This window comes from Scomber japonicus, chromosome 7 (genome assembly GCF_027409825.1).
Source record: "Scomber japonicus isolate fScoJap1 chromosome 7, fScoJap1.pri, whole genome shotgun sequence".
Taxonomy (NCBI): domain Eukaryota; kingdom Metazoa; phylum Chordata; class Actinopteri; order Scombriformes; family Scombridae; genus Scomber; species Scomber japonicus.
The window spans coordinates 7881841-7900402 of NC_070584.1; the positions used below are offsets into that span (position 1 = coordinate 7881841).

General features: G+C 43.8%; 1 protein-coding gene across 1 annotated transcript in view; it reads left to right on the forward strand.

The window, feature by feature from the left end:
- Positions 1-17888, forward strand: part of crocc2 (ciliary rootlet coiled-coil, rootletin family member 2) — a 33390-nt gene extending 15502 nt beyond the window's left edge. Inside the window, exons 11-37 of the mRNA XM_053322361.1 lie at positions 256-352; positions 542-631; positions 731-865; positions 1556-1755; positions 2145-2327; positions 2761-2905; positions 2991-3137; positions 3227-3457; positions 5796-5989; positions 6490-6617; positions 6983-7152; positions 7279-7458; positions 7702-7836; positions 7908-8051; positions 10274-10512; positions 10616-10775; positions 10867-11034; positions 12207-12585; positions 12728-12807; positions 13004-13124; positions 13215-13378; positions 13472-13912; positions 14493-14642; positions 14728-14928; positions 16085-16219; positions 17119-17298; positions 17409-17888. Coding sequence (XP_053178336.1) covers positions 256-352; positions 542-631; positions 731-865; positions 1556-1755; positions 2145-2327; positions 2761-2905; positions 2991-3137; positions 3227-3457; positions 5796-5989; positions 6490-6617; positions 6983-7152; positions 7279-7458; positions 7702-7836; positions 7908-8051; positions 10274-10512; positions 10616-10775; positions 10867-11034; positions 12207-12585; positions 12728-12807; positions 13004-13124; positions 13215-13378; positions 13472-13912; positions 14493-14642; positions 14728-14928; positions 16085-16219; positions 17119-17298; positions 17409-17492 — 4681 coding nt within the window. The 3' untranslated portion in view covers positions 17493-17888. The remainder of the gene's footprint in view (positions 1-255; positions 353-541; positions 632-730; positions 866-1555; positions 1756-2144; positions 2328-2760; positions 2906-2990; positions 3138-3226; positions 3458-5795; positions 5990-6489; positions 6618-6982; positions 7153-7278; positions 7459-7701; positions 7837-7907; positions 8052-10273; positions 10513-10615; positions 10776-10866; positions 11035-12206; positions 12586-12727; positions 12808-13003; positions 13125-13214; positions 13379-13471; positions 13913-14492; positions 14643-14727; positions 14929-16084; positions 16220-17118; positions 17299-17408) is intronic.
- The last annotated feature ends 674 nt before the right edge of the window (positions 17889-18562 follow it).

An 18562-nucleotide genomic window follows, 5' to 3' on the forward strand; every position in this document is an offset into this window, starting at 1 on the left:
CGAGGATACTTTGAGTGAACCATTGCTCTTGTAACGAATGTCAGTGCCTTTTGTGTTCGGGGTCTTAGCTAGCTTTTGATCTTATCAAAAGTCATTGCTAATCCCAAGGATTGTATGCAGAGAATATGATAGCGTTGATGGTCGAGTAGAGGGTGGAGTACATGCCAGTCTTGTGTCTTCAGTGTCTCATGGAACTTTTTGTGTGCGTTTGTGATTTCATTCTCCGTCCATTTACACGCATGTTGACGTATCTAGAGTCCTGGAGCTGACTGACACAGTGAAGCACCTCCGGAGCCAGAACAGTGCAAAGGACGCCAGCCTTAACACCATGCAGCTCAGTCTGGACAGGATGGTGAGATCCAGGAAATCAGGAGTGGGATTTGGCAGATAGACGGGTGGTTAAGGGGGTTAAATTGGCTGTAGTCTGGACCTTAAGCTTGATAAACTCCACAACTTCCTTGTCTAGAGGGGCAAGAGTCTGGGGAATGTCAGGCGTGCTATATGTGTGCTGCTTATCTGACCTTAATGGTTTCCTGCTTAGGAGACAAGGAGAACAGAGGATAAAGCAGAGATGGAGGTCCTCCATGCAGAGATCCAAGCCCTCCAGAAAACATTAAGCCATGTTCACCAGGTCAGAACAAAACCAAAGACTTAACAACAAAATGCAGTTTGTTAGCAAGCATTAAACTTTCTAAATCTTTTTTCCCCACTTTTCACAATGAATATCCAGCTGGTTGGCAGTGAGGGTGATAACAGTGGCTCTGAAAGTGTGTCCTCCTCACCTCTCCACGGCCGATCTCCTCTGAGGAGCACTGTGCTGATGGCAGTGCAGGATGTTTTCTCCAAGCACCAGAAGCAAGCACAGGTCCAACAAAAGTGTCTTTGCTGCTCTTTCCTCTTTCTACATGTTTTAGAGAAGTTGTTCCCCACCTGACCCCTCAAATTGGTCCCAAAAGAAACATGAGCCATCACAAAATTTAGCACATTTTAAGGTTTATATAAATTATGTCAGATTTCTCTTTCATATTTTTGCTTCTTTTTCTTGCAAAATGATGTATTTTTACACCTCTGCAGCCATCTAAAAGTCCTACAAGTGAGATCACGCAATATTTTTTGGTTGAATGAGTGGGTGTAGCTCAGGAGATAGAGTGGGCCATTCATGAACTGTAGAGTTGGAGGTTTGATCCCCTTCGCTTCCTGTCCATGAAGTGTCCTTGAGGAAGACAGTGAAGCACCTTACTCCACAGCCAATGGTGTGTGTGTGTGTGTGTGTGTGTGTGTGTGTGTGTGTGTGTGTGTGTGTGTGTGTGTGTGTGTGTGTGTCTGTGCTTTGTCCATTAAGGTATAAAGATGCCATAAAAGTGCAGTCCGTCCTAAGATCTTAACCTATAATGAGGGGTCAAGTATAGCCTCTTTTTTTTTTTTAAGAGATCACAAATCAAAAAGGTTGGGGACCATTTTAGAGAGATAACATGTTTAACAGTTTGTCATTATATTTTACACAAGTAGCTTAACCTACAAGTGCACTACAAATGCTCCTACGTACAACCAGCAGGACCTACGTGGGTGTCTGGATGCCGCCATGGAGCAAGCAGACACGCTGCGTAATCACCTGCAAGGGGGGGACGCTGAGAGGAGAGAGCTGGAGCAGAAGATCCAGGAAGTGAGGAGAGAAAATCAGGAGGCTAAAAAAGCTCTGGAGGAAAGCCTCCGAGACAGCAACAGATATCGCTGCTCACTGGAGCTCATCTCCAGGTACACCCAGATTTATAGTTATCATCCTTCTCCCAAATTGTGATGCTGCTTCAAATACGGTAGATAAATAGTAGGTGCTTTAATACTTTTTTTGCTTCTTTTATGCTGTATTCATGTTCTGTTTCATATTTTCTAGACTTAAGTTTTATTTGGGAAATGGATTTATGTTTAAGTAAGTGGATAATCTTCACCATCATCATGTATTGAAACTTTTCCAAAAGCAATATTGATGCAGCAAGTGTTTGTCATGTTGTGTTGAGTCTTGTTTATATTGTTTTTGGAAAAATCCCGTTTTAAAACAATGATGGTGACGATCATTGTGTAACATTTGACCTCAGCATACTCTCTCTCCTTCTTTCTCTCTCTCTTTGTCTTTGTCTCTCTCACAGTAAGAATTGTAGCCTGGAGAAGCTGCTGTCAGGGCTGCAGCAGGAGGTGGACTCCCAACGTGCCGAGCTGGAGTCACTGCGGACCTCGTCGCTGGAGCTTCAGAGACAGCGGGACCTCCTGAGGCAGCAGAGGGAGGATCTGGAGACGCAGTTGGCACGCCAGCGCACGGAGGTCCAAAGAGGGTACAGCATGAGCACGCAGAGTGACCGTTACACAACTCACATCCCGTCACCCGTGATTGTTTTCAAGCTCTGTTTTGTTTAGAGTTCAGATCAGTAACACATGTCATCCTCCAGCCGGCAAACCCACCCAGATGACATTTGGATGAAAATGTAAATGATTTACATTGCATTACTGCACTCATGCAAAAGCAATACTTTTTTTCTTCTTTTTTCTAAGGCTTCTTTTGCAAAAAAGAAAAAAAAATTTGATTAGTTTAGAATTGGAGCAGGACATGCGATCCAGTGAAAAAGTAACTCCCTCAGCGTTCTGGCCTTTGGCACCAACAGTTCTCCATCTTTCAAAGGGGAGATAGATTACTGTTAAGGGGTTTTGTTTGTACAAATAATGAAACAGTGTGAGAGAGTCATGTTTGTGATACATTTTGTGTTTCAGTGAGAGGAGTCTGGAGGAGCTTGAAGGGAAGCACTCTGACTTGCGCAGGGAGCTTGTGACAGTGAAGGAGGCTCTGAGTCAAATCACCCTGCAAAAAGAGCTTTTAGAGGATGATAAGGCCAGCCTTGCTCTAGCTCTCAGCAAGGTAGACTGCTGTGTTGTGCACCAGGTTGTGCTCCCGAGGGTCCTAATAGTTTAAATCCTTCTAATATTTATGATGCATTCCACAGATGGAGTCCAAGAGTGCTGCGCAGGAGCTAGTCCTCACCAAATTGCAGAATCAGGAGGCTGACCTAAGAGATTCTCTGGCCAAAATGGCTGCCCTGAGCGAAGGCTTAGCCAAAGACAAGGTGGAGCTCAATCGTATTCTGCTGCAGGTTAGTAGGCGTGCAGTTGCCCTCTAATGTTGACGGCAGGCACAGTTGTTCAACAGAACAGAAGTGAAATATGTTTGTTTCCTTTCCAGACAGAAGGTGAGAAGGCAGAGCACGGTGAACGCAGACGAGAAGCCGAAGCGGAGCGGGTGGCAGCCAGGGAGGAGACAGCCCGGGTGCAACAGGAGATGATGGATCTGCTCGCTGAGAAACAAGCCCTGGAGAGCTCCCACAGCCACTCGCAGGATCTGTGCCAGAAGCTAGAAGCAGAGCTGAGCCTGCTGCAGTGGGAGAACACTCAAGCCCTGGAGCAGCACTCTCAGGTCAGGGATCCCCGGCCGTTCACACACTTCAGCCTCCATCACCCCAGCTCCCACCACCTGGGAGCGTGACGTTGATGTTAGCGATAGCTTTCAGCAGGTTCATGGAGCTTGTTGTCACGTTTAAAATGTATTGGAAAATCTTGGACACATCTGCAATGCTTTTTTCTTTCAAATAGGATATGGGGAGCAGTTTGGGCCCCACTCTGTGTTTTATGAGTAACTTGGGACATAACAAGCAGGGGATCTTCATGAACAAATGTGAACTAGGAAAGATAAATAGATAGACATGTGATATCCAGAGGGGGTTTAGTGAAAGACCCAATAAATTAACACCTAAAAGTATTCCCTTTTTCCCCTCAGCAAATCCAGATCTCCCTGTTTTGTCTCCTAAAGAATGAAAAGAATCCTCTTCTGTTTTATTATCTGTTCTGAATGTGAAACTGGGATATCCGTGTTGATCTCAGCTAGAATTTTACAAAACTAAACAAATTGACAAATTCCATCCAAACATTTTTAGACAACTTATCTGTAAAAATAAATCTGCCGATTATAAAACAAGCCCTGAAGTGGCCTCCATTGCACCAAGCTCACGTTTCATCCCCTTATTGGGCGCTACTCACATCCATAACATTGGTGTAATTCATCCACTTTAATATTTACCTAAGGAGAGGCTGAAAGACATCATGTGCTAATATTTAGTTAGTGTGAGTTCATTTTTGTTTGGTTGGAAATCAAATTACAGTGATTGTTGCTTTTCAAACAATTTGTTTCAGTGAAATATTAGAGGTTGTAGGGGCCCATTATAAACTCAACCAGTGTGTGACAGTGTGTCAGTTACTGACCTTAAAGGCATAGTGTATCTGGGAAATAAGATATTCTAGCGTACAGAAAAAAGAATAAAGCTTTCTCATTGTTTGAATCAAACCGGTGAAATAACCCATAAAGCAGAGTTTGACATTTTCGGGGAAATATGCTAATTCATTTTCTTGCTGAGAGTAATATAATACCACTCTCATTTCTATACCCAAAATATCAAGATACAGCTAGCACTGGATTAGCTTAGCTTGGCCTGCAGATGAAACGGGGGCAAAGGGGAAGGAAGCTAACCTAGCTTACTGCCTACCACTCACTTATTAACATGTCGTATCTCATTTGTTTAATCCAAACATAACATGTAATCTAAAACCGAGAAGTCGTGGTATGGGGTGGGGGTTAGGTGCTATTTCCTGGCTCCCCTGTAGAGTCTTGTCATCACCTTGAGGTTGCCAAACAGCCAGCAGGGACTTTAGAAATTTTTGGCCTGGCCATGTGCTGATTCTAGCACATAAAACCTTGTAAAACTGCAACCACTTGCACACTTCTGTTTTGTTGGGAATAAATAACGATATCATGGGGTAATTAGTGAGCTTTAATGCACCTGATTTTTTTATGTTTGTAAAAAGGCAGGCTAGCTATTTCCCCCTGCTTCTTAATATTTATGCTAAGCTAAGCTAATTGCCTGCTTTCACGCTCTACAATTAGTGTACATATTTGAGTGGTATCAATCTTCTCATCTAACTCAGCAACAGTATTTCCCCAAATGTCAAACTTAATGCCTTTAAATCACAATTAAACAATGCCTCAGATAATGATTTACTCTGACCTTTTTAGATGTGTTCAACACTAAAATTTGTTGCGGTCCATAACATACAATGACTTACATTGTGTCAAAATTGATCATGTTTGCATTCAAGTACAATTTCCATTTATAGAATTTATAGAAAGATGAATCTCAGGAGAATCCTTTCTTCAGCACCTCCAGACAATAGTCTGATGGCTCCGCACGAACTACACGTTCACCCGATTCATTATTTTTGTTGCTAGATATTCTGTATGTCCTGTGGTGTGGTGTGTCATAGTGATTTAAATGGTAATTGGAAAAAAATCATAACCTCACTAATCATTTTTGTTTTGCTTCAGGCGATGCATTTGTTATGGCCCTGCATTTCCTATAAGATGTCATAAATTGCTTATGGTTTTGTTAAATTTATGCTCGGTACACCAATTGTGGTTGGATAAAATGTAGAGATGGGTAATTTATTCTCTATCCAAAACATACACATTACCAAACATATTGTAACTGTTACTGTAGAGGTTCCTCCTGCTATTCACGCTGCTGAGAGTTTTGTTCCACAGTTTTTTTGCTTATGTATTAACAGTACAGTACGCTGTAGCTTAAATACATACAATCAAATGTCGTCTTCCTTTGTTTATTATGCTTCCTTGAAGCAAAAAAAAAAAAAAAAGGTTTAAATGAATCGCTTGACGGCATTTTGTATTTGTGTGTTTCGGTCTCCAGGTCAACAGGCATATGCAGACTGTGTCAGAGGAGCTGTGTGCGTGCAGGAAGGAGCTGGAGACACAGACCACAGCCCTAAAGAGAGCTACCCATGACAGGGAGGAGCTGGCCAAGGACAAGGCTGCTCTGGATGTCAAGCTCAACTCCGCTGAGCGAAAGGCCTGTGGTCTCACACAGGAACTGGTTGCACTTAGGTCTGAGCGTGTTTGTGTATGCGTGTGTGTTTGTGTGTTCTGACCTCTTGAATGTTTGGGACCGATTTCACATTGTCCCCAATTTGTTTCCACTGCAATTGAATTCAGCACAAACAGTCAAATGGTTTCCGACCTCACTGGTTAAGGTTAGGGTCAGGGTTGGGGTTAGGCATATATCAGTTACGGTTAGGGAAGGACTCATGGGAATGTTAGTCGACGGCGGCGTCCTCAAAAGCATCGTTAACGACTCTATGGTTCTAACAGTGTGTGTTTGTGTAAGACCAACATCCAATGTGTATTTGGGGTTGTTTTGACTCTCGAAGCAAATTGGACTCTCTGAAGCTCGGCGAGCCTCGTGTAACTAGAGTCTTTAAGTAACATGGTTTTATTTGGAAAGTATGCTTATGATGGATCATTGGATTTTATGACCTTCTACACCTAGTGGTTCAAAGGTCTTTTATTTTTTTCAGTGCTCAAACCACTTTACCGCTATGTTCCAGAGCTGAGAAGCAGTCCCTGGATACAGCTCTGTTTGAGAGCCATGAGCTTGCCTCGTCCCTGGAGGCCGAGTGCACCCGGATTGAGGGGGAGAGGCGCAGCTTGCTCCTGGCTAACGAGGCCTTGACGCGTGAGTAGCCCCCTCCCTAAGAGACCCCGCTCTCCTCCGTGCCAAGCCCCCTGGCCATGAAGCCTTTCCAACAGCCCACCAGAGATCCATATTTCAGCTGTGAGCTCTGCAACAGCTGGTTTGTGGGATCACTTGAGCTGCTTTCTCAGCTGACCTGGGTCCCACCACTCCGCACAAACACACATGGATCAGATAAGTGGTGTTAAGCTTAGCATGTTCCACATAAAGATACGGATGAGTATGGCCTATAAATAAAAGTCCTAAAAGAATCCCGCTGATCCGGGATCATCCTCTTTGTGTGATGAGTGTCTCAGTGTGGTAATTATGAGATGTTGATTGGAGCGCGGGTGCTTTTGTGTGTGCAGGTGATGCTGTGAGGATGCGGGTGGATGCTGAGCGCCAGTTTGCACAGGCCGCACAAGAGCAGAGACATTTGGAGGAGAAGCTGGCTCAGGTGGAGAGGAATTCCCTGCTGACCCTAAACAACAGAGAACAAGTTCACAGAGGGCAGCTAGAGGCGGAACACAAGCAAAAAGTACAATACGAGTTACATGGATACATCTGGCTCTGACAATGTCGCATCAGATGTTGTGACTAGACTGTATATTATCTTAGAAGGAATGTGTGTGTGTGTGTGTGTGTGTGTGTGTGTTTTTGACAGGAGCAGCAGTGTGCAGAGCTGACGGTTCAGCGGGAGCAGATTGAGGAGCAGCTGCGGAGACAGTGTGAGGAGCTGCGCGTGCACAGCCAGAAAGAGCTGCAGCAGGTGCAGGAGGAGCTGGCCAGGCTGCAGCAGGACTCCAAGCAGAGCCTCCTGCAGGCCGAGAGCGAGAAGCAGCAGGTGTGTGCGTGGTGGTCTACATGGGTTTGTTTTGGCTTTTTTTTTTTTTTTTAAAGATTGTTTTTGAGCCATAAAACAGATTCAAAAAAAGACAGCCCAAGGGTTTGGATCATAACTATGAAATCCCAAATGTGTCATCACAACTGCTTCATAGTGGAAGTTTATCTAAGTATATAATCCAAATAAAGTCTTTTTGCAAGCTATATTATAAATGACCCTGACCTCGCAGTCTGTTGTGAGCAGGCTTTGTCCCAGAAGGAGGCAGAGAAGGCTGCCCTCGCAGAGAAGATAGCAGGCCTGCAGCAGAACTTGGCCACAGCTGGCATGGAGCTAGAGCGCACCCGGAGGGAGGCGCTTAGCAAACAGGAGCAGGACAAGGTGAGGTCGCATCAGCTCTGGCCGCTTCTCTTGTTTTGTAGTGACTGAATTGTGTTGCCTCTGTTTTCCAGAACACAATGGCTGTCCTCCAGGCTGAGCTGCAAGACTTGCGAACTCAGTTTGAAGAGTCTTTGGACCGTCATGAGAACGCTGAGAAGAGTCTAACTGAGCAGGTCAGAGAGTTGAACCAACAGATAGAACGTGAAGAGCAAGAGGTGAGAACTTTGAGAGACATATGCCTGTTCATGTGGCAGAATTTATAATAAATTTGATTTTGACTTGAAGATGTGTGGATGATGATTTGCTCAGAGAACTATAAAAAAACAAGAATCTATAGGTTGTATGTAACCAGATAGATGGCAGAGGTGCGTTGCAGGATCATAGAAATGGATAGGAAATTTCGGGCTTGTTTGGCTTGGCATAGGATGGGAGGTCTGGGATATGCTTCCACTGGGAGGGGGGGAGTTTGTACCAATTAGTACCAGTGTGAGCGAGAGCCATTTACCATAGGCCTCTGTTGACATTGGCCGATGCCACGGAGACTTTACTAGCATCGGGGTGCCATCAGGTGCGGTGTGCGCGGGGCCAAATCCTACAAGGAGAGGTGGTGTCCACTTGTAGAACTCCTGCTCCAGCTCTCTCTCATTTCTGTGTCTTTTTCCTGTCAGGCCCTCTGGAGGAAAATTTAGTTCCATTGACCTTAATATAAACATAAAAGTGCAATTAGAGACCATAATTTTGGCCAAGTGACATACCTCTCCGAGCCAAATGAGAGCAGTAAATCTCATCTCCTGGGGTTGCTCGAGGTCAGGATTCCAGCCATGGGGTCGCCGGGCGTTTTAATGAAACAACAAACTCACAGTCACCTCATTAAGATGTTACTGCAGAGTTTGTAAGGGGGGGGGGGCTCACCGTGCCTTGATTTAAATGCCTGGTTTCCCTGGAAAAGCGTATTGTTTATCTGCGTGGGTTAGAAAGCAAAAAAAAAAAAAAAAAAAGGGGGATCATCCTGTCTTCGCTCTGTCTCCTTAGTCTTGTCAAAGTATAGTGAATGAGGTTGTGTGGAGCCAGAGCAGAAGAGTTTTGCGGTTTGGACAACCCTCCCGGCCGTATATCAAGTCATGCTTCAGCGACGCTGTCATATTTGGCCGCCACCCCTGCTCGTTTCCTTGTTTGATTATTTTCACTAATCCCATCCGAGGATTCTCATGTTGGACAGTGACAAAGCAGGAGTGAGAATGTGCGACAGAGAGCTGGGGAGCATGAAAGAGGAGGGAAGAGATGGTTAGAAGGAGGGCTGGGGGGGTGAGTGGGATGGGGGAAGGGTGTGGGGGGGTATGGTCCCTGGTACCATAATATGAAATCAAAGTTTGAGTTAACCCCTTATGTAAATAAGCCAGTGGGGGGGAGTGTTTATTTTCTCCCTTGCAGCAGCGAGAGGCTGGCTCCGCTGGGACTCCGGGTCCCCCCCTCTCTCATCCACATAACACAACACTGCTGCCCTCATATTCTCTACCCCCTCTCCTCTCCTCCAACCCCTAGCCCCCCCCCCATCCTCCTCCACCCCCTAAAAAAAAAATCTGATAAAATAAAGTATAATTGGCCAGATCAGCACCGGCTTGTTTTTTCTCACATTCGAGTTTATGAGAAAGAACCATCTTGTGTGGCCTCTGAACATAACACTCCTTTACTCCTCCTCCTCCTCCTCATCCTGCTCCTCATCCTCCGTCTTCCCCTCCTCCCCCCCATCACCTCCGGGGGCGGGAGGAGGAGGGGGGGATGTGTGTTTATCATGTTGCTCTCTGTGGATTCTTTACACCGCGACGTTGCAGCGAGGAGATGGGGAGAGACAGCACCTGGCTACGGGCCCATCTGGCTCTTGTCCATGCCCAGATAAGCTCTGTCCTCCCTACTTTTCTCCGCTACACACAAAACGTTGCCATAAAACAGAATATAGGTCATACGGTATCTCAAAATTGTGCACACAGCACTTAAAAGAGGAGATGTTAAGGTTTCACTTTCAAACAGTAAAGCTCTAATGTGTTATCCTATCCCGAATCACTCTCCCGATTCCAGTGATCATACACATGTGTTACATCAGTTTAATTGACATTTTGAGTATATGAAAACTTTTTTTCTATGCTGTTGGTGGTGGTGGTTTTATATTGAAAACAGCCAGGTTTTTAAAGCCGTTTCAGGCTTAATTTTCTTTTGTAAGTCCTCATAAACTCTTCAATAAACTATGTTTATAATCACTTGAAATTTATATCACCAAATAAATTCTGGATTGGGTGGAAAACCCACTAAGAGAACCAGGAACAACATGAAGCATGCGTGTATCTGCTAACCTGCTGAATAAGTGGTTTACTTTATTTATCCATAAGATTTCTTGATGAATAAAGCCTCATTTGCTTTTCACTTTCTATAATGTGGACAGTTAGAGGGCCTTCGTCGGCAGCTGCAAGAGGCAGAGGATGGACTTATTAAAGGTCGAAGGGATCTGATTGAGGCTCACAGGGAGCTCCAAGAATGTGCACAGGAGCGGGACAAGCAACGAAAAGAAGTCCTGGACCTGAGGAGGGTCTTGGGTGATGAGACCAGGGAGAAAGAGGCCATCCAAGCTTCTAACCAGGAACTAAGATCTTTCATCAAGAGAACAGAGAGTGACAACACCAGGTATCATGTAGATTCTCTGTAAATACAGAAGCTCTGTTCGTCTAACAGTGATGGATGTTTTTGATGCATTCAGTTTTATTAACTTCAATCATATCTTGATTAGCTTGAGACGCGCTGTGGAGGAGAAGGAGCAGAAATTGTCCGTCATAGAGGAATGTAGGAGCTCCACGCATCAAGAGGCAACCAGTCTGAGAAGCAGCATGAGAGAGCTGGAGAAGTCTCGCCTGCAGGCACGCAGAGAGCTGCAGGAGCTGCGCAGACAGGTGAAAGATTATTGAGGTCACTGGTTTCCGTCTGATTTATTTTAAATAGAGGATTACAGTCAAGCATTTTGTGCTCCGTTAACACGAGCAGGTAAAGGTCCTCGAAGGCGAGAACGGCCGGCAGAAACAGGAGTTGCGAGAGCTGCAGGCGCGGGTATGTCAGGAGGAGCAGAAGGAGGAGGAGGCACTTCGCGAGGCTTTCAGTCTGAAGCAGAGAGTGCTGGAGTGCGAGGCTGGCAGAGAAGCAGCACTGAATGAGGTAGAAAGCCTCCGGGAATTAGTCTGTTAACAACATGCTAGAGCAAACATTCCAGCTCTGCATACATACTTGAAGAATACCTGCCATACTCATACAGAGACAGAGAACATGAACCATAGTACACTGTACAGTATATTGCACTGTAAGAGGGATGGAAGTCTTTTATGAATTTTAACCAAACTTTTACTTTTCATTTTTAATTTCATTCGCAGACCTTGTAGAAATTTTAAAAAGTGGAATATGTCTTTGGATAAATGTGTAGTAAAGTGTAAGGAAAAATCAAGTTCTGTTTTCTATAAGCTATTAGAATTGTCAACCTCTTCAGTCCCATAACCTCCTTTTTAGGGTCCAAAACTTCTCATGACCGCAACAGTCAGAGCTCTTGAGTTGTCAAGTGAATGTATGGCATACTTTTAAAATTCTGTTTTCAAGAGCGTGGAGGCATCTTAAAATGGATAACACATTATTATGATAGATGAAGCCTGGTTAATGTATCTTTGTTTTAAATGAAATCCAACAAATATCAATACACCAGTCTAACTTGTGACCTTGACCACCCAAAAAGTGTCCCAGCCCTGATGCTGAAAAGAGATAAAGAGGGGTCAAAATTCCAATGTTTATTTTTAAATTCTATATCTCAGCCATAATTCTTGTATCTCTTAACCCCTTATAATAAAGTTTAGAGAAGAATGTAGGGGACACTATCAGTGGACATCAGTTCTCTACAGAAACCATATCCCTATTTTTTACACAATTGAGTTTAACTAGATAACACTTTAGATAATACTGTAGTTAAAACACCCTTTTGCCCATATTTCTGCTAATGTACCATCAGTTGATATACAACTCAATCAATAGAGGCTCATCAACAATTAATCTAAGCAAGAATTGAATTGGTAGATTATCATGAAAATCTAAGATAGCCCACTGTATCTAGAATGACAACTGAATTGGGCCTTCTTAGCCTTGTTATATTTCCATTTGCACATAAAAAAACTGACAGAAAATTCAAGGAGCTCAATCTGCGTCTTCAAATTGTAAAAGAATATTGTAAGTTATCTTAAAAGTACTATGAGCATGTGTGTTGTAACCTGTGTAAATGTACAGAAAACCTACAAAATCTACAAAATATATAATAAATACATTGGTGACTCCTCTTTTGTGACTTTCAGGTTGCAGGTCTGCAGCGCCGTGTGCTGGAGCTGGAGACGGTGGAGCATCAGAAACAAGAGATGCTGCAAGAAAGAGAAGTTTATCAGCAGCAGAGTGACCAGAGGCACAGAGAAACCACCACCCAGCTGGAAGGAGCACTAGAGGACGCCACGCTCCAGATCAGTGAACTACACAAGCATGCTGGCCTTGCTGAGAGCAAAGCCCAGGGCCTGGAACAACAGCTGGGCCTGAGTGATGCCAAACGCCGGGACCTGGAGCTAAAGCTGGCAGGGTTGTATTCAGCTCTGCGTCGCACTGTTGGCATCAGCCGAACAAGGGTTTCACACACACCTGGGTCCCGTAGACGGTCTGCGTCTCCCTGGAGAAACCAAGTGAAAGGTAAGATCATTCACTTTCATTACAGGATGTCATCATACCATTTTTCTGTCTGCGACATGGAGATGCATTAATGAGTGTGGTCTCTGGTTAGGGGGAGACAACGTGACAGACAGACCTGGGTTTTCCATGTCTTGTGGTGAAGATGAAGAGATGGACGTGGACTCAGTGCACACAGCCCTCCGGGATCTTCAGCAGGAGCTCAGAGACACACAGAGAGACAGGGTATATTTAAATTTCATTTTAATAGGACACAAACCTCAAAACTCTGAGTTTGACTTAATGAGATTGCTGACCTAAAGTTGGTCTGCTTTTCCTACCAAAGCTCAACAATCTTAACTTGAGTATTTGATTAAACATTCAGTGTTTATGTTCATATATTGCACTTTTTAAAGTCTCCCATTCTTATTTCTTTCTTTAGGATGATGCCAAGGCTCAGATAGTCAGTTTAAGTAAGCAGATGACAGAACTCCAAGGCAGCCAGGATGAGTCTGCCAATCAGGTGCTACAACTGCAAAAAACTTTGATGCAATCAGAGGAGGGTAAGAAAACCTTTGGATCCTATAAACATAGCGTAAATATCAGGTATTAAATCTGTTTCGACTTACCGCTGATCTAACATGTTCTTCCAGGAAATCGAAAGATGGCAGAGCGATTGCACGAGGCACACACGTCACTTTCCCTGCAGGAGGAAGCAGCACGACATACAGAGCGGGAGAAGAGAAGCTTTGAGGAAGAGGTGGCTCAACTCAGGATTACTCTGCAAGCTGCTGAGGCTGAGTCCAGGGCACTACAGGTGTGTAAAAGGCCAAAAAAAAAAGTAGTCACAGAAATGCCAAACAGCATCTTCAGTGACAGTTAATAAACTACTGCGCCAATTCTGTCACAGGACAAACTGGAGCTCTTGCAAGGTTCAGAATCTCGTTCGAACGCAGAACAACGTAAGATGAAGGAGTGTCTGGAGGCCGCCGAGAACAAAGTGAGCCGCCTCGAGCTCGCCCAGCGCACCCTTGAGGGTGAGTTGCAGCGCGCCCAGCTCAGGGCGGCAGAGCTGGATGCAGAGGCTGGGGCGCTGCAGGACAGACTGACGGAGCTGAGGAGGAAGCTGGGCGAGAGCGAGGATCGGGGCGCAGCTCTTAGGGTCAACGAGGAGAGGCTTTCCACGGTGCTGACTCGAGCCGAACAGCAAGAGAGCCAGCTGAGGGAGAAGAACCACAAACTGTCAAACACCCTCAGCGACAACAGGACCAGCATGGGAACACTGCAGGAACAGATAACACAGCTGCAGAGGGCTTTGACTGCCAGTGAGCAGGACCGAAGGCTGCTGCAGGTACCGTCAATCATTTACAAATTATACTCTACCACAAGATATAGCAACAAGATGAACAGTGTAGGTGGAAGGTAAAGGAACAAACTGCAGGCAGAAATGTGTGTGTATTTGTGTTGGGTAAAATAAGTCATGCACACTGTATATTTTTAATTTGACTTTCTCCTCTCTCAAAGGAAGGTTGCTGAATCGAAAATTCAAAATAAGATGAATAGCCGTGCCTCCATTACTGTGCTTTGATTTACAGCACGGCTATGCAACCTTCTCAGCTCCAGACTGAGCATTTTTTATTTACATTTGCTGCTGTGGTTTTCCTGAAGGGCCTCAAAGACTGAGCAATAAAATGCTCAGGCAAGCTCATTAATTCTCTGAGAGCTTCTCAGGAGAGCTTTCTGTTCTTAGTTTGTGACTGCACTTTAAAGATACTGAGCAAACACAAACATAACATTCTTGGTATAAATCTCCTATTTTACTCAATAGCTGTCAGCTCATTGCAGTAAAAAAAAAAAAAAAAAAAGTAAGAAAAAGCTCCCAACTCTTGCCTGCGCCTTTATACTATATGTCACCATGCCTGTGCCTATAGGAACGTCTGGATAAAACGCGAGAGAGCCTTTCAGAGAGCAAGAGGCTGAACCACACACTAACAGAGCGCACCCAGAACCTTCAAAGAGCCCAAGAGGACTCCGAGCTTAAATATTCTGACCTGGACAAACACAACAAAACACTGAAAGAGGTGAGTCACGCCAAGGTGAAGCTTATACATAAAGACATTGAAGTTGAGGCTCCATTTTGATGTACTGTACTGCACTGTGTCCCAGAGTCTGAAGCAACAACATGAGGCTGAGCTGCAGGCCCAGGGGAGCTCCCAGCAGCTGCAGAGAGAGAGAGACGAACTCCAACGCAAGGTTGCAGATCTCCAAGGTTCTTTGCAAAAGCTACAGAGTGAGAGAGCAGAGCTGGAGAGGGTGCTGGCGCGCCTCAATAAAGACAAGTCTGCACTCAGAAAGACACTGGAGAAGGTGGGCTGCTGCACTATATTCTGACCCTGTTTGTTGGGATTAGGTCAAAATCCTCTCTTTGCATCATGTATTTCCTCTTTAAAGTCAAACGTGTTTCTGATGAAGACATTTACTAGGAAATTAACAGCCTCAAGTACTATTGGTGATATCCAAGTAATTAAGCAAAGCTTGTTCAAACAACACTTTTCTATATCACATGGATTCCTATTAAATATAAGAAATGCAACAAAACATGTCAATGACAGATTGATGCAGCAATTAAGTTTGGCATTCCCATAAAATTTAGTGATGTAACAGAGACAGAGATCACCTGACTCATCCCTTTTATGAGTCACGTTCCAAAAACACTGAATCCTACACTTCCCATAATTCAACACTATCTTTCATTTGAAATTCCCTACCCAGTGCACACAAAATATTTTAAATTCTCAAGTAATATCACAGGCTGAATAGTATAACAAATTACTAGTAAATTGGTGGGATGCCCCTTTAAAGAAAATGTAAAAACTATATATGACAGAGTGAGAAGTTATAAAACTATAACTACTGAGGCTGATACTTTATAGCTGAAACAGCAAAGGTATAATTCCTTTTGTTCTGAAGCTAGACCACAACATTAAACAGCTTTTGGTCAGTGGACCTAAAAAGGCTTGGAACTGAATATGAGGTAAAAGATTTAAATATATAAAGGAGCCAAACCACAAACTTTAAATGTAATTAAAATCATCTTAAAGTTGATTCTACAACTGCTGGAAGCCCCTGTTCTTAAAGAGGCCAGGACTGAAGTAATATGCTTTTAGTGGTCAGAAGCCTCGCTGCCATATTCTGAAACAACCGAGGACATACAGTTGCCGAAACATTAAGACACATAAATGCTACATTAATCCACACGGGAGGAGGATAATGAGTGGATAATTTGCTGTTTTATGATGCTGCAGTTTGTCATTTGCGCCAATAGTATTTGTTCTGCACATTCATCTTTGTCACACGCTGTATGAAGTAATCCAGAGAGTGATGGAAACATGTAGGTGGGAGAACTGTGAGAACCGAAAGCCTCTGCGCTTGGCTTCTGCTACACGCATTACAGGAAGGCACATGAGTGCAGAACAATCATGGTAAAGTCGTTCGCATTATGTCACCCTCGTGCTGTTGTCAGGTGGAGATGGAGAGGCTGAGGAGGGAGGAGGAGGCGGCGGTGGCGGCGGCCAGAGGAAAGGAGCAGTTGGGGCAGACAGTCCGCAGCCTGGAACAGGAGCTGGCTGGAAAACAGGAGGAGGTGCAGATTCTACAGGTGAGAGATGTGGGGATCACACAGTGGGGGTAAGGATTTGGAATAGTGATACAGGCAAATGATTTACTCTCACTGCTGCAATAAATTATTTTTTATGAGAAGAAATGTGCCAAATATTGCAGATTAACAAATAGCAACAGCCTATCAGATAAAAAGACATTTGGCACCGATAGACAGGAAACTGGTAGTTACTACACAATCACACCAGAGAGCCAATGACTCATGGGACAAATCCAAAATCTCCTGAAAAGTCAGTTTTTATTTAGTCTAAACGGGAGAAGTTTCTCAAATAAATAAAGCAAGTAATAAAATATTTTCTCAAAATATTGATGCTTTTACATTGAATAAATTGGATTTCTCAAATGAATAAGGCTTCTCTATCTTTGCTGAATATACTTTCAGCCTCAGTGAGTGCACTTGTAGTCTAGTACTTTATTAGCAGTACATCAACTTTTAATAAAAGGTTCATAACACACTGTAGTTATAAGCAGATATAAGTGATTATTAATGTTAATGTATTGCCAACAACTACAACTCCTCCTGTGGGCCCATGAGTGGAAATAGTGAATGACAGGACAGCAAAACAGTTCTAATAATAAGTTAAGGTATGTCTTTATAGGAGACGCTACACAGTAATTGCTGAATAAATATTACACATTAATAAACACTTAATATGACCTTATAGCTATCCTTATGTACGTATAGGTGTGTTACGGTAAAGGGAAAAGGGAAATGTGTTTGTGAGACCCTTGTGAGACATGACCTCAGTAACCCCAAAGACAGAGAACCTCCATGCCTGCCCTCTGCTCTAGTTCTGACTATATCAACAAGAGAAGACTCTTTTATAACCTATTTTCACTAATACACTAATACTATAAACTTATGTGAACTGGATTTAGGCCCAAATCTCCCAGTTGGAGCATTCTCATGCACAGCGCCTCCTGGAGGTGACAGCCCGCCATCACCAGGAGCTGGATTTGGAGACGGATCGTCTGAGAGACAGTCAGCTCCAAGCAGAGCTGGCCTTGGAGACCAGAGAGAAGGCTCATCGCCAGAGGGTAAAATGCCTGGAGGAACAGGTATTTGAATTCTAGCTGCGTATAATTTGTTGTAATTTAAGTTGTTATGTCTATGTGTCTGTTTGTCTACCTGTCTTCTCATTTTTTTTCTCTTTCTTTGCTTCTCATAGTTGCTGACTCTCAAAGAGCAGCTCGATCAGGAGACCAGAAGACGACAGGCCTATTTCAATCAGATGCTACAACCTGGTGTGTAGGCAGAGTCCCTGCAGTGAAGTATGTAGCACCTCTGGCTTCCACATTCACCGCTCCTCTGGCTGCCTCCCAAAAACACTATGTTACGAGCTACATCCACATTTGGACGCACACACACACACACACACACACACACACACACACACACACTCGCATATACAAACACACTCCCGAGGCGTTTGCTCCCACCCATGCACATGTGCACACCGGATTACATTAATCTTCAGGAAAACTCAACAACAACAAACAATGAGTGTTTTGTTTATAAGTGGACTGGATGTGCCAAATTGTTTTAAGGATTTCCTCTGGCGCGCTGCGTTTGGCGTTTCTAAGTCTGTTTATGCTGTGTCATTTTTTTCAAGGAAACAATGTGATGAAAGGTTTCCTCAGTTGGTGCTTTATTCTTCTCTCATTATTGTTCGTATGCTCATTTTTCATCATGATCAATCACCTATTTGATATGTCATAATCACTGTTTGTGTATCCTAATGAGAATATTCAGAGCAGATTGAGCAGATTTCAAAGTGATTTCTCATTGTTTCATGCTGTGATAAAGAATCTATAGTGTAACTGTTTCATTATGTATTGTAAATCACTCAATCAATACTGGTGTTGGCAAGTCGTGATCATTTTTGAATAAAACTGGGTGTATCAGAGAACGGTTATGTGATAATCAATAATGTTTATTCTGCCGGGCTGCGCGACTTTGTTGTGGAAAAAGAAAAAAGAAAAAAAAAAAGGTTTTCTGTGAACTTTGTGAAGGACAGCGCTGCCCTTTCATGGCATGTGAGTTCTAGCGTTTGGTTCGCACCATTAAAAGCCTTTGTGGATTTAGTGTTGTGGGTGAGAGAATGACCTTCGCTCTCTGTTGCCAGCGCTGTCTTCAGTGTTTTCTTTCAAAGATCGCTGCGGACTCCAAGGTCTGTGGGGATCATCATTCCTTGAGAGTTTCGCTGGCAATCCTTCTGTAATCCTTCACGACCCCTAAAATCTGGAGATAATATGTGGTCTTCCCTTTTTCGCTGATTAGAAACCGCAAATATGCTGTGCTTTCCGTGTTGTTTGTTTTCAT